The sequence below is a fragment of the Tuber melanosporum genome (assembly GCF_000151645.1).
Source record: "Tuber melanosporum whole genome shotgun sequence assembly, scaffold_75, strain Mel28".
NCBI classification, from domain to species: Eukaryota; Fungi; Ascomycota; class Pezizomycetes; order Pezizales; family Tuberaceae; genus Tuber; species Tuber melanosporum.
The window spans coordinates 376,378-387,590 of record NW_003299123.1 but is presented as its reverse complement, the minus strand read 5'-3'; the positions used below and the strand labels follow the sequence as shown (position 1 = coordinate 387,590).

At 46.9% G+C, this 11,213-nt stretch overlaps 3 protein-coding genes; 1 reads left to right on the top strand and 2 right to left on the bottom strand.

Moving 5' to 3' along the window:
• Window positions 1–677: 677 nt before the first annotated feature.
• Window positions 678–2,618, bottom strand: GSTUM_00010811001 (uncharacterized protein; the record flags this gene model as incomplete). Its single annotated transcript, XM_002841529.1, has 3 exons — window positions 678–1,547; window positions 1,822–2,343; window positions 2,430–2,618. 3 exons carry the CDS (start codon window positions 2,616–2,618, stop codon window positions 678–680), a joined length of 1,581 nt encoding a protein of 526 aa, XP_002841575.1.
• A 211-nt stretch (window positions 2,619–2,829) lies between these two features.
• On the top strand, window positions 2,830–3,690 carry GSTUM_00010810001 (uncharacterized protein). XM_002841528.2 has 3 exons: window positions 2,830–2,996; window positions 3,053–3,476; window positions 3,532–3,690. The coding sequence occupies exons 1-3, from the start codon at window positions 2,874–2,876 to the stop codon at window positions 3,618–3,620; spliced, it is 636 nt and encodes a 211-aa protein (XP_002841574.1). The 5' UTR covers window positions 2,830–2,873; the 3' UTR covers window positions 3,621–3,690.
• A 396-nt stretch (window positions 3,691–4,086) lies between these two features.
• On the bottom strand, window positions 4,087–9,381 carry GSTUM_00010809001 (uncharacterized protein). XM_002841527.2 has 3 exons: window positions 6,892–9,381; window positions 5,103–6,803; window positions 4,087–5,048 (listed from the first exon to the last, which is right to left on the bottom strand). Exons 1-3 carry the CDS (start codon window positions 9,104–9,106, stop codon window positions 4,591–4,593), a joined length of 4,374 nt encoding a protein of 1,457 aa, XP_002841573.1. The 5' UTR covers window positions 9,107–9,381; the 3' UTR covers window positions 4,087–4,590.
• Window positions 9,382–11,213: the final 1,832 nt, after the last annotated feature.

Below are 11,213 nucleotides of genomic sequence, written 5' to 3'. Positions count from 1 at the left end.
CGTTGTCTGATAATATGAGCCGTGGTTTCTATTGGAGGGTATGTAAGGACAGCTAGCTTGGGCCTAGCTAACTTACACCTTCGATTTTGCATAGGTTGGGTGACTAGGACGGAGGGTATGAATGTATAGTATAGTAGGTGAAAGTTTTATTGCTGGGTTCTTCTATATTTCTTCTGTCTGTTTTTATCTTTGCCAAGGTTAGCACTCTTGAAACGTATGGGAGAGATAGGGGACCAATGTCTGGCCATTTTGTCTAGACCTTTCCAGTCACAACTGAATTTTTGGGGATATAGTACCTCGCCCACGATATAGCCCACCTTCCCAACCGTTTCCTCACGACTCGACAATAACATCTCGTAGTGCGACGCCTGTCTTATGTGGTTTGTGTATTACTATCGGATGAATAATCTCCGCATTTCGTGCTCTTGAGCAAAAAGGTTGATTTTATAGACCTGGGGGTTACTCTACAAGTGCTGTATGATACCTACAAGAGGAATACCGTTCGGGGGCATCCCCAGATATTCCTTCAAGCAGCTAGATAACCCACTGGGTATATTCATTCTTCCCTCCTCCCCTTTTAACTATTTATTTGACTTAGTAAAAATGAAAAGCCAAAGATCAAATTCGAGTGACGCCATGCCTCGTGCGAACCCAGGACCCCCCCTAGACCCCACAAATTACCACATAAACCTCTGCACAACCCCCCTCTCCTGCTTCCACTCGAACCCCCACTGGGTAAACACATACACCGTCGCCAAATTCACGAAAACAAACCCGACAGTCTCGGTCCACCTCCTCCACACAGACTCGACGCGAACGTTAACCCTCCAGATCACCCACCCGAGCACGAAATACCTGAATTCTACCAATCCCGCCGTCACCAATGTGCCAATAACCGCCATCGCCCAGGCATACACCCATAGCACGCTCACGCTGCGACTGGACTTGAGCGCGTACAGAACTGTCCAGGTGCTTGCGAAGTATACTGGCGCGGCAAGGTAGCGGATAAGAGGGTGCGCAAGGAGTGTTCGACGGAAGATATAGAAAACGTAGTGCCGGTTGTCAGCGAGGAGATAGGGATGGAAGTATGTGTTTCTCCAAATTATTGCCAAGATTATGGTGAGTAGAATGGTTGTGCGGAGGAGTTTTGTGTAGGGGATCGTTAGTTTGGGGGATTTGCGGGAGCGAGAGGAGGATGAAAGGGTGGTGGGGTATATCCCGATGTTCTGGTCGTAAAAGTGATAGAGGAGATTCGGGGAGAGTAGGAGTGGAAGGGAGGTTATGGTGGTGAAGAGGGTGAAATAGAATATTTGTGGGAGGTGGGGGGTAGGTTGGTGGGCGGATTTATCGCCGAGAACTAGGGAAAAGTCGTTCCAGACGATGAAGATAGCAAAGGAAAGGATGACTAGGAGGTATGGGAAGGTGGAGGAGATTACAGTTGGGGCGTTGGAGATTATGGAGAATAGGTGGGTTATGGGGGTTCGGAAAAAGAAGTCTGGGTGGTGAGTTAGTCGGGAGAGACGGGGTGGTCGTGGATAGAGGAATACCTTGAGCAGTGACCTCATCGTCGAAGACCGGATTCCAAGGTTGAACCTTCCTCATCGCTTCAATAAGCTTCCTCCAATACCCACTATTCTTGACACCTCTCCCCTTCACATTTCCGTTACTCTTGATATCAATTGTCCATGGCCCATCCTCCACTTCCGCCTCAAGGCTAGCCTCATAGCCCTCCTCCATCTTCTTCTCTTCAATCTCGACTCTCCCTCTTCTCTTCTTCCCCCTCTTCCTTTTCCCCATGGGCTTCCCGCTACTAGTTGGAACCGTCTTTCCAGTCGCCGCCTTCCCCTCACCATCCACAAGTTTTTCGTGCAAGCCCTTAATCCGTCTCCCAACCTCCAACACAATAAAAAACCCCGTCCACAACACATTCGTCTGCCGAAACCAAAGCGCCCACCAAGCCGTGATGGAACTACAACCCACGCAGCCCCTCAGCCACGCAAGATAACTCCAAAGCACCCAAACCGTGGAATAAACATCTGTGTAAAACAATCCTGAAAAGAACCACAGGAGTGGGAACAACGCGACGTTAATAGCCTCATGAACGGCTTCCGACCGCTGCTTGCGGGGGTGTATGTAACCCAGGATATTGTAGACAAATATGGGGATGAGGACCGCGATGCCCCACGCGTTTACGGAACGGAGGAGCGCAGGGGTGCATTTTGAGACGTAGGAGAGTGGGTATATGGTTAAGTAGAGGCCTGCCGGAGTGGTTAGTTTTGGGTCCCAAGTCTTGAAGGCGTTGCGGCAGTAGGCCTGGGCTTGGGGGATATGGAAGACTTCGTCCTGTGTGTTGTTCGTTGTGAATTAGTCTCTCCCATTCTTTTTCGGTAGTCCGATATTAGGGAGGAGATAGAGGGGCGGGGACGAACGAGGTATGGCTCTGGAACAACGTAATTGATATATGTAGATACAATTGCTGTGCCAATAAGCAGGGCAGAGACTCCCGGCACCAGGATATGATCCATTTTTCTCTTTTCTCGCTCCTGTTCTATTATGTTATCGTCCAGGAAACGAAGGACTTTATTGTAAGGGAAAGGAAGGGTGAGTTTGTGATACATTTTTGGATAAACCTTTTTCCTTTCTTTGGCGCACTTGGTTGGACAGGGTAACTGACAACTGGCCGAACAACCTTTTCTTTTTTTCAAAAGGAAAGAAACCCCAACCCTGAACACTTGTTCCAAGTTCGAGTCGCGTGAGATATCATACTATATGGATGTTTCACGGGAAACAGTTTTTCTTTATCAGTACTTCACTTTGCTTCGTTCCCAGGATACCTACCTACATCTCTTAGCTCGTTACGGATCGTTATAATAATGAACAACAATAACCATTCAGCCAGCGGACCATTAACGCCGGCGGAAGTAGCTTTTCTCTGCGAAGCTCAATCGGTAACTATTATCCCCCGGCAACGTCTTGACGGGCTCGACCTCATCGGTGTTCGTTTCCCCCTCCTCCGCTTTTCTGCTCGGTGATATATTAACTAAGCGTCTAGGGGTACATTCCTCCCTTTCACCCTCCTCAACGCACCACAATCCCCCTTTGGCTCGCCCTCCTCCTAAAGCGCCAACGTCGTTGCAACATCGTTCCACCCCCCTGGCTCTCAGCCCCGAACATCGAACGGATCCTCAAGACCGAGACCGAAAACCAAAATCTCTTCTGCCCCGACCTCCCCTACCGCTGGCTCGAAACTGCCGAACTCCTTCTGGAGGGCTGCCCCGACGACCTCGGCGGTGATGACGGCGAGCTGCGCGTGCTCCTGAGGGGTTTGAGAGAGGTGAGGCAGGGAAAGGTTAGGGAGGGATTGGGAAAGTTGGAGGCGACGTATTTGCAGATGAATAACTTGGGGCTGCTTGAGATTACGGAGGTGCGCGGTTTTGCGAAGGGCGTTGTGGACGGGCTTAGGAAGATTGGGGCGAGTCGGGAGGAAGCGAGAAGGAATAGGGAGGAGGAGGAAGAGGAGGAGGGGGGCAGGTACAGGGGTGGGACTAGTGTTGGGATGGATGATGATGATTTCTAGATGGGGGTGGTGTTTTATATCTATGGTATTCTGGACTGGGTAGGCGTTTTTTAATTTTTCAACGCAAGTACTGTACATACTACCATTTTTTTGTATCCATTTGCGTGAAACTCTAGCTGCTTGTGATAGCCAGTGGAGAATGCATGGGGGTAATGCGTAATGCAGTAGTACGCTAAAATATAGAGGGACTAGGGGGACTCATGTTGATCATAGTTCACGAAATCTCACTCGTGAGACCAACTTCCTGGCTGCGAGAGTGAGTTAGGGATTGTCTCACATAGCATGCTCTTGAGGGTGGAGCAGGTTCTCCATGTTGACACCAAATATAACTGCAAGCTAACGCACCTGTGAACAAGTTACTCTCGCCGAAGCCATGCCCCTCTTGTTCTGACCTATATAATAGATCTTCACTTCTCTAGCTATCGCAACATTCAGGCACCTAACTCTCTACTCTCATTAGCCTGCATCCACTGGCAACATCGCGTAGACTCACTCGTACACTAACGGTGTGATATGATACTAAAGAAGTTGCCATACTCAATGCCGTGATACTCGCCCTAACGCTAAACAACAAAGCGCCCAGATCCAGAACGCAGAACTAAAGTATATACCGACGGATCTCCTACAAAACTGGCGTAAGAGGAAGAGGAAAGCCATAATAATACATAGGAATATTGTATGTAACGTGTGGATACAACATCTTGCCATCGACCTCGTAAGTAAATATGAAAAGCAAGTGAACAAAAACCTCCCACGCACGCCATGCCGGTCCTATCTAAAATGCCTTGAAGATGCCCAAAGAGATGAAAGAAACTAAATCAAAGAAAGAAGAAGCATTAGAAAAAATTGGACTGGAGCAATTAGAAGAAAGTATAAAGGGAAGGGAAGGAAGAATAAAAAAGTGAAAAGATCCCCAAGATATCTGAAGGCGACAAATGGAATTATTGGATCCAGATAAAAATAAATAAGCCGGAGCGAAGTAAGCAAGACGGCACCTCCGGCCTTTTGGGCGGCTATTCCGTCTCTCTCCCAGCCTTCCTCGCTACTAATCTAGCGGCTTTCATCTCAGCAACTAGTGGCGGTGGCAGTCTCCCTAAAGGATCAACCTTAACAATAAGAACATCATTAGTATTGAGGTAAACCCCTATATTTAAGCCCTCATTCAATTCCTTCTCACCCTCCACGACATGGAAAAGGTTGATGACAAGGCACTCCTTGAAGTCGACGAATTTATGACGGGATTCCAGAATTTCACGTAGTTTCTCCCAGGAGAACTTGTTGGGTTCTCCTGTCGAGAGGATCTCGTGCCCGTAGATCTTGGCACAGTGGGGCGGGGTGGTGGCGTTGTTATTGTAGCGGGTTACGGCGAACACCATGCGTTCGGGTTTGGGCTTAGTGTCGGGCGGGGTTGTGGAGGGTGAATCGAATAGTGGGACGAGATCCTGAGCGGTTGGTTGTTTCTCGTGAGGGCCTGGTTGGGCATTAACAATCTTGAGAGGTGAGGATGGATTTTCCTTCAACTTACCACTAGGTGACTTTTTAACGGCCGAAGGCTCAAAGTAGAGGAAATTTGATTTGGAAACCAAGGGTGTAAATTTCGAGCAGGGTTCCTCCATAGCAGATTCTGAGGCTTTGTGTAAGTGAAGTGGGGCCGCGGAATTTATAGTAGCGTCCCCTGCTTTCCCTTGGATCAAGTGGCTGTCGTCCATGTCCTTGGAAGGTGTGATGGTTGTACTTATTGGAAGAGGAGTGGGTGCCGACGGAGTTGGAACCGGCGTATGGGATAGTCTAGGAACGGTACGAGGAAGCGGAACGCCCTCTCTGTGTGCACCAGATTTCGTAATGGCTGCAGCGCTGGTAATCTTTGCATCAGAACTCGGGGAAGGTCTTGCATAAGAGGCTGGCTTATGAACGGCAATTTGCGCACTAGAGGTGGAAGTCAATGGCCGAGGCGATGGTCGGGCTGAGTTAGTCTCCGGTGGCTGTGACTGTGGTGATTGAGCGCGAGTGTCTTGGTTCCTCGGGGGTAGCACGGGCGTGGGAAATGCGTTATGGGGAATATTTTTTGCTTTGTTTTTTGAACCCTTTTCCTGCTCTACCTTCTTCCGTGCGGCTGCCAAAGCATCTGAACTAGCCACTAGGGGGCCTGAAGGCTCAGGGGATAGCTTCTCACCGGACGATCCAGCCTTTGGACTTGAGGTAGTTGTTGAAATAGCTTGTTTGGGTGCCCAAGGTGTATCGTTGGGAGTGGTTTTGGCGTTTTCGGCGGATTTCGGGGCTGGGGGATCTGGTTTGCGGTAGATAGGTGGGCGGGGGACCGACTGAATTTTCGTGGCTGGGGGGGATGCCGAAAGCGGAGGCGGGGGAACTGGCCAGACAGGTTTTGGCTTTGATTGGTTTGAGCAATGATTTGGGGTTTGATCAGAAGCTTGGTCTGAAGTGTCGTAGAGCCGGTTCGTTGCGTCACTGTCGGTAATAGATGGTAAAAGTACAGCAATTCCTTTAGACTTTAGCTTGACGATTAAACTCTTTTTCTCTATGATACCACCACCCTCATTGTCTTTTGGGGCCGGGGACTGAGGTTTTGTAGTAGTAGCAGGCTCGGCTCCTGTGTCCGTCCTGATCTCTGCTCTAGGCTCGCCAACCACGGGTGTAGGAGAGCGATTAGGCGGAGGACCGGCTAGAGTCTCTTCAGGCATGGGCTTGGCGATTAAACTCTTGCTACCGTGGGTACTAATGTCACCCTCAGCCCCATTAGATGTCGGAGGTGAGGCCGTGTTAGCAAGAGTAACGGGTACAATTCCTCGATTGGCCGTATCGCCTCCTTCCGGCCCATCCACAGGGAGTGTAGGGGATTTCATAGGTCGGGGAGCGGATTGTTCCTCTGCAGAATCGTAAACATCCATAACGGCTTTAAGAAGGATGTCTACTTCGTCCATCGCATAAACTGTGTTCCCAGCGTTCGCTTTATCTATAACAGATCCCTCGTTTATAGAGAGATCATTAGGCTCTGTGCCTTGCGCACTACCCTCAGCGCCATTAGTGGTAGGCGGGTCCATATCCATGGCATCATTGACGGAACTTGGCTCCAAAGGATCGTTTTCGGCAAGCGCACATGTAGTCGCTAATGCTTTAGGGGTAGTAATGTCCATTTGATCCCGAGGGGGTGGTCTCATACTTGTACTGGAGGCATTCAAACTAGACTGCTGATTTTGAGAAGTCGATGCTATTTGAAAATTGAGTTAAAGCGGTCCATATAAATTTACCGTTGAGTAGGATAATTAAAAATCTTCGGATACCCGGGGATATCTCACCTTGTGGGTTGCTAGCGGGGTTGGTTGACTTCGCAAGCCGCTTTTTAGCCCTAGACAGTCCTCCGGTTGAACGCCGCCTCTTTGGTGGGGACGAATGAACGTCAGCAGAAGCAGTGCCCGGTGATGGCTGATCGGAGTCCTTGACTTCCGACTCCTTTTGGAGCTGATCCGACAAACTCAATTTTGCAGCCTTAGAACTCGATCTTGTGTTCCGCTGAAATTGGACATCCCCGCCGCGTGCTGGATTGTGGAGAGAGCGAGTAGAAACCCGAAGCGGCGAATTTCGGGTCGAGGGTTTGGATCTCCATTTAGTTGCTGCTGGTGTTGGGGCGCCATTTGTACTAGGTGGTGCGGGACTGTCGTCCGTTTTGTTGCTCGATTTATTACCGGGAGCCATAATTTGGCCTGACGGCTGCTCAGGCGTAACTCGGCGTACCGTTGAAGAGTGAAATTGAGTGCCAGCAGTTGTAGTCCGTATTTTTTTTGAGTGAGAAGTTGAAGGTGAGTTGGGTGTCCTCCACAGAGGGGGTTTTGGCGCAATAAGTACGCCAGGTGGGGGCTTGTGCGATATGCTGGTCCGTGTAGGGTTGAGTGTCGTAGGGTTTTCTGGAAGAGGCGCTGGAGGGCGAGGTAGGGCTGGTTGGGGGTTACCAAAGTTTCGTCGAATAGAATCTTGAGCCTCACCAGGAAGCTTGCCCAACACAACGTCGGCATTACTGTCTTTGCTGGCAGGAATTAGATCTGTCACAGAAGGTGCAACACTCTTCCCCATCCAATAATTCCGGTCTTGAGCTTCCAACATTTCAACAACCTCTTTTGTTATTGATTCTTCGTCTATCTTTACACCTGCATTTCCACTGGCATTTGCAGTAGTGCTGCAGAACAGGACGACGACGTGATGGATCGGACGGCCATGCGGTGTTAGGCGCTCGATACAGATATCCAAATCAGCCTGGGTTTTTAATCGAAATTTCCAGTTTACGATTACTGTAGAATGGTGCAAATTCGGTCCGATTCCGAGACCTTGGTCTATTTTTTCCTTCAATTCATTCCAGCAGAGTTTGTGGCTTCCCGAATCGAAAAAATCCCGCCCCCGAATGCTGATAGCAATACGTTCCGGGAGGGCAAGAATTTCAAAGGTAAGACCTTTTAACCACTCGTCTCCCTCGGCCTTCTTTTTTAGTTCAGTGTCCCTGCTCAGCAACTCCCGAGGCGCGCTGCTGTCCAAAGTTGTACGTGAAATAGCCGATCCTGACATGGGTGGTATTGCGTGATTGCTGATTGTAGTTTCGGGGGTGATGGGAATAAAAACGTTCTCAGCTGATTTCCCTCTATGATCGGGGGACAGAGGAGCTGTAGGTTGAGCGTGTTTTCTAGCATCTCCGAAATCTCCACTGTCTTCAACTAGCTTCGCAGGGGAGGCTGTTGGATTGGAGTCATTAGGACCTGTCTCACCGTCGTCATGATTATCTGTTCCACTTAAAATCAGTTCCCCGGTATCGCGAGCACCAACATCCAAGACTTCAGAGGATTCCTCAAGCTCAAATGGAGTAGCGGTGTGGAAGCGGCCTTTGACGATGGAGTTTATGTTGTAAGTGTGCCGGACATCAGGTCTTTGTGGACATTTCGCCGTAGTCTGTGCTTCACTGCTCTGCAAACTATCCACCCTCGCTCCTCCCATTCCTCGAAAATTACCCTCTCCACCTGCTCCCGCAACAGTAGACTGAGTATCGTTCATGACCTGCGTAGCTCCAGACTTAGAAAAATTCTCATCCTCCCTCTCCCCAACCTCGTCCTCCCCACTTTCCCTCTCGCCAAACCCGTTACCCATCATCAAGAAACCTCCGGCAACAAAGATTGACCCAAGAATATCCCACTCTGAAACTGATTCATTTTCCAAGACGATATCTGGCGAGGCCTCCTCAACCTGCGGTTGTTTCTCAATTCTTTGGCGTTTCGATCTTCCGGCAGGGACTTTTCCAACCGGTGGATACTGTTTTTTAGGCTCCCGGACCCCCTTGATCAAAGGAAATGAGTGACTAGCAGAGCTCGTTGGCGTGACATTCACATCTTCGTCATCGCCATCGTCTCGATCCTGACTATCCTCCTCTACCGGCTCAAAAGGGTTGCAGCTGAAGGGCCGTAATCGTCGAAGAAAATCGGGGGGTGGCGTTGGAGTTCGGGAGATGGGTGGAAGCTTTCGGTACCGGGGCATTTGAGTATGTGATGGTACGAGTTAGATATGTGGTGCGAAGGGTTTGTTATGATGGCGCGCGCTACTCAAGCTCAGTAAGTTGCTGTGTCGTTCCAAATTTCCGGGGCGTAAATCGTGTGGCGGTGGTTGCTCCCCATAAGACAGACTTGTTTACCTGAGCCGATAGCGGGCAATGGAAGTGAATAGAAAACGTGTAAGGTATTGAAGCGATTGGGGTTGAGAAGAGGGGCTAGGAGTCGCAACGACTGGCCAAGATATTGATCGCTCGAGGGTTGATTGAAGCTCACCGGACGAAGAAGTGATACTATAATATGGAAATAGTTTCGGAGACGGGGCAGTCCGAGCCCTGTACCGTAGCTAAAGTATTTTGAATGGGGGGGTGGTGGAAGATATGATAGGGATATGATGCCAGCATAAGGGTCGGGAGGAGTTAGGGTTCGGGGTAAGCGGACGATCTGCCAAGGATGCATACCCCACCCGGGTGGTATTCATACTTGTATCATAGATGACAAATTCCAGCGGTGCGCGGTGAACCCAGACATCCCTCGCACAGCAGTTATCGGCGACCCAATAAATGCACAGTTTAACAGACGCCGAGCAAAGCGATGTGAATAGATTCACCAAGGAAAAATCCATTCCCGCCTATCCATATCTCTTGAATGGATAGTAGATTCGGTTATACACTCGGGAGAAATTCTGATAAGCAACGGAATGCCAGCAACAATATATCGGAGGAGAGGGGAGAGGTACCTGGAGTCCCTCTTCTCAGCAATTCTAGCACTCAGGTGGTATGAGAGTGTCATATAGAGAGATGTCAGCAAAATTTGAGTTTGGAAAGTCCGTGATTGAAGATGTTATGATAGTTTGAAAATTGCTTGGTAGGCACCTGTTTTGAACTACAAGGATTTTCGTGATGTTTTAGGCCAGTTAGAAAGCAAGTATATAGGTAAAAATACGTAGAAATTCCAGGAAGCATATAAGAAATCATTATTCCTATAGAACTTAAAGGGGCATTTTATATATGATAATTTCTCAACCGAATTCAGAGGACAAGATCTGGAAATATCAAATGTCTCATAATTTAGGTTTAAGTTTATGCTTATAATAAGTTTTATATTTTGAGCCTGTACAAGTAAAAACCTGACTCTCAGACCTTGACCACAAAATATTTATTTTTACCTAAATACTTAGCTAGCCATGTAGAGTATATATCTAATAGCTCAGAAAATATTTTTAAAGCACTAACAACCTCTGAAGTAGCTGTTCTATGCAAAATACACAAAACACTCACAACTGACTTTTTATCATGTAAAAATACTTTAGTCTCTTGTACTCATATTCAACCAATAATAATAGTTAAACATTAAGTAGTTGTTGAGCTATTTCAGTTTGTGGTAAATTGTTCCTCCTGTTTTATTATTACTTTGTACTGTGAGAAGCATGACTGTCCACCGAGTACAAATAATAAATGATTGGATAAAACATTATAAATACAACTTGGTTGAAAAATATTTATTTATAAATTTGACTAAATAACACTAAATTGAATTTTCCTGGCTCTAGATTAATATTAAACTTTTTTTTAAATTAGGTGAATTATTTAAAAAGATTATTGACAAAAAACTCATTGATTTCAAAACTATCCTGACTTGATTGCTTTGGTTGTAACTCATTTTCCCAGACACAGGAAAAAGGCCTAAGAGTTAGGTTTTCGGTTTTACACGCTCTTTTAGTAAAAATTATTATGAATAGTTATATAATATTATAATAGAAAAAAATCTCCTATTACTACTATCATATACTTTTAACTTATTTATTTCTAGTTTTCTTAATATTAATAATATTATTATAGAACTATAATTCTTAATACTTTAAAAAATATTAATGTAAAAATTTAATACTTGTTATTACTATTATTATATTAGAATCATCTATAAGATTTACTCTAACAATTATTTATATAACAAATATAACAAGCAATAATCTTATAATAAATATTATCCCATAATTAGTCAAGATATTCAGTCTATTTTAAAATGTAAAATCCTAATTGATTATGACATTACAATAGGAAAAGTCTTGTTGTGAGAATGAGGTATAGTGTTCA

What these genes read in the sequence shown, in the direction of transcription:
- GSTUM_00010810001 (XM_002841528.2), top strand. Translation starts at nt 2,874, where the DNA reads ATGAACAACAATAACCATTCAGCCAGCGGACCATTAACGCCGGCGGAA. An exon ending in ACGGGCTCGACCTCATCGGT is followed by an intron (nt 2,997 to 3,052) that starts GTTCGTTTCCCC and finishes CTAAGCGTCTAG; the next exon opens with GGGTACATTCCTCCCTTTCA. An exon ending in GCTTAGGAAGATTGGGGCGA is followed by an intron (nt 3,477 to 3,531) that starts GTCGGGAGGAAG and finishes GGAGGGGGGCAG; the next exon opens with GTACAGGGGTGGGACTAGTG.
- GSTUM_00010809001 (XM_002841527.2), bottom strand. Translation starts at nt 9,106, where the DNA reads ATGCCCCGGTACCGAAAGCTTCCACCCATCTCCCGAACTCCAACGCCA. An exon ending in CCCCGCTAGCAACCCACAAG is followed by an intron (nt 6,804 to 6,891) that starts GTGAGATATCCC and finishes ATTTTCAAATAG; the next exon opens with CATCGACTTCTCAAAATCAG. An exon ending in CGTTAAAAAGTCACCTAGTG is followed by an intron (nt 5,049 to 5,102) that starts GTAAGTTGAAGG and finishes ATGCCCAACCAG; the next exon opens with GCCCTCACGAGAAACAACCA.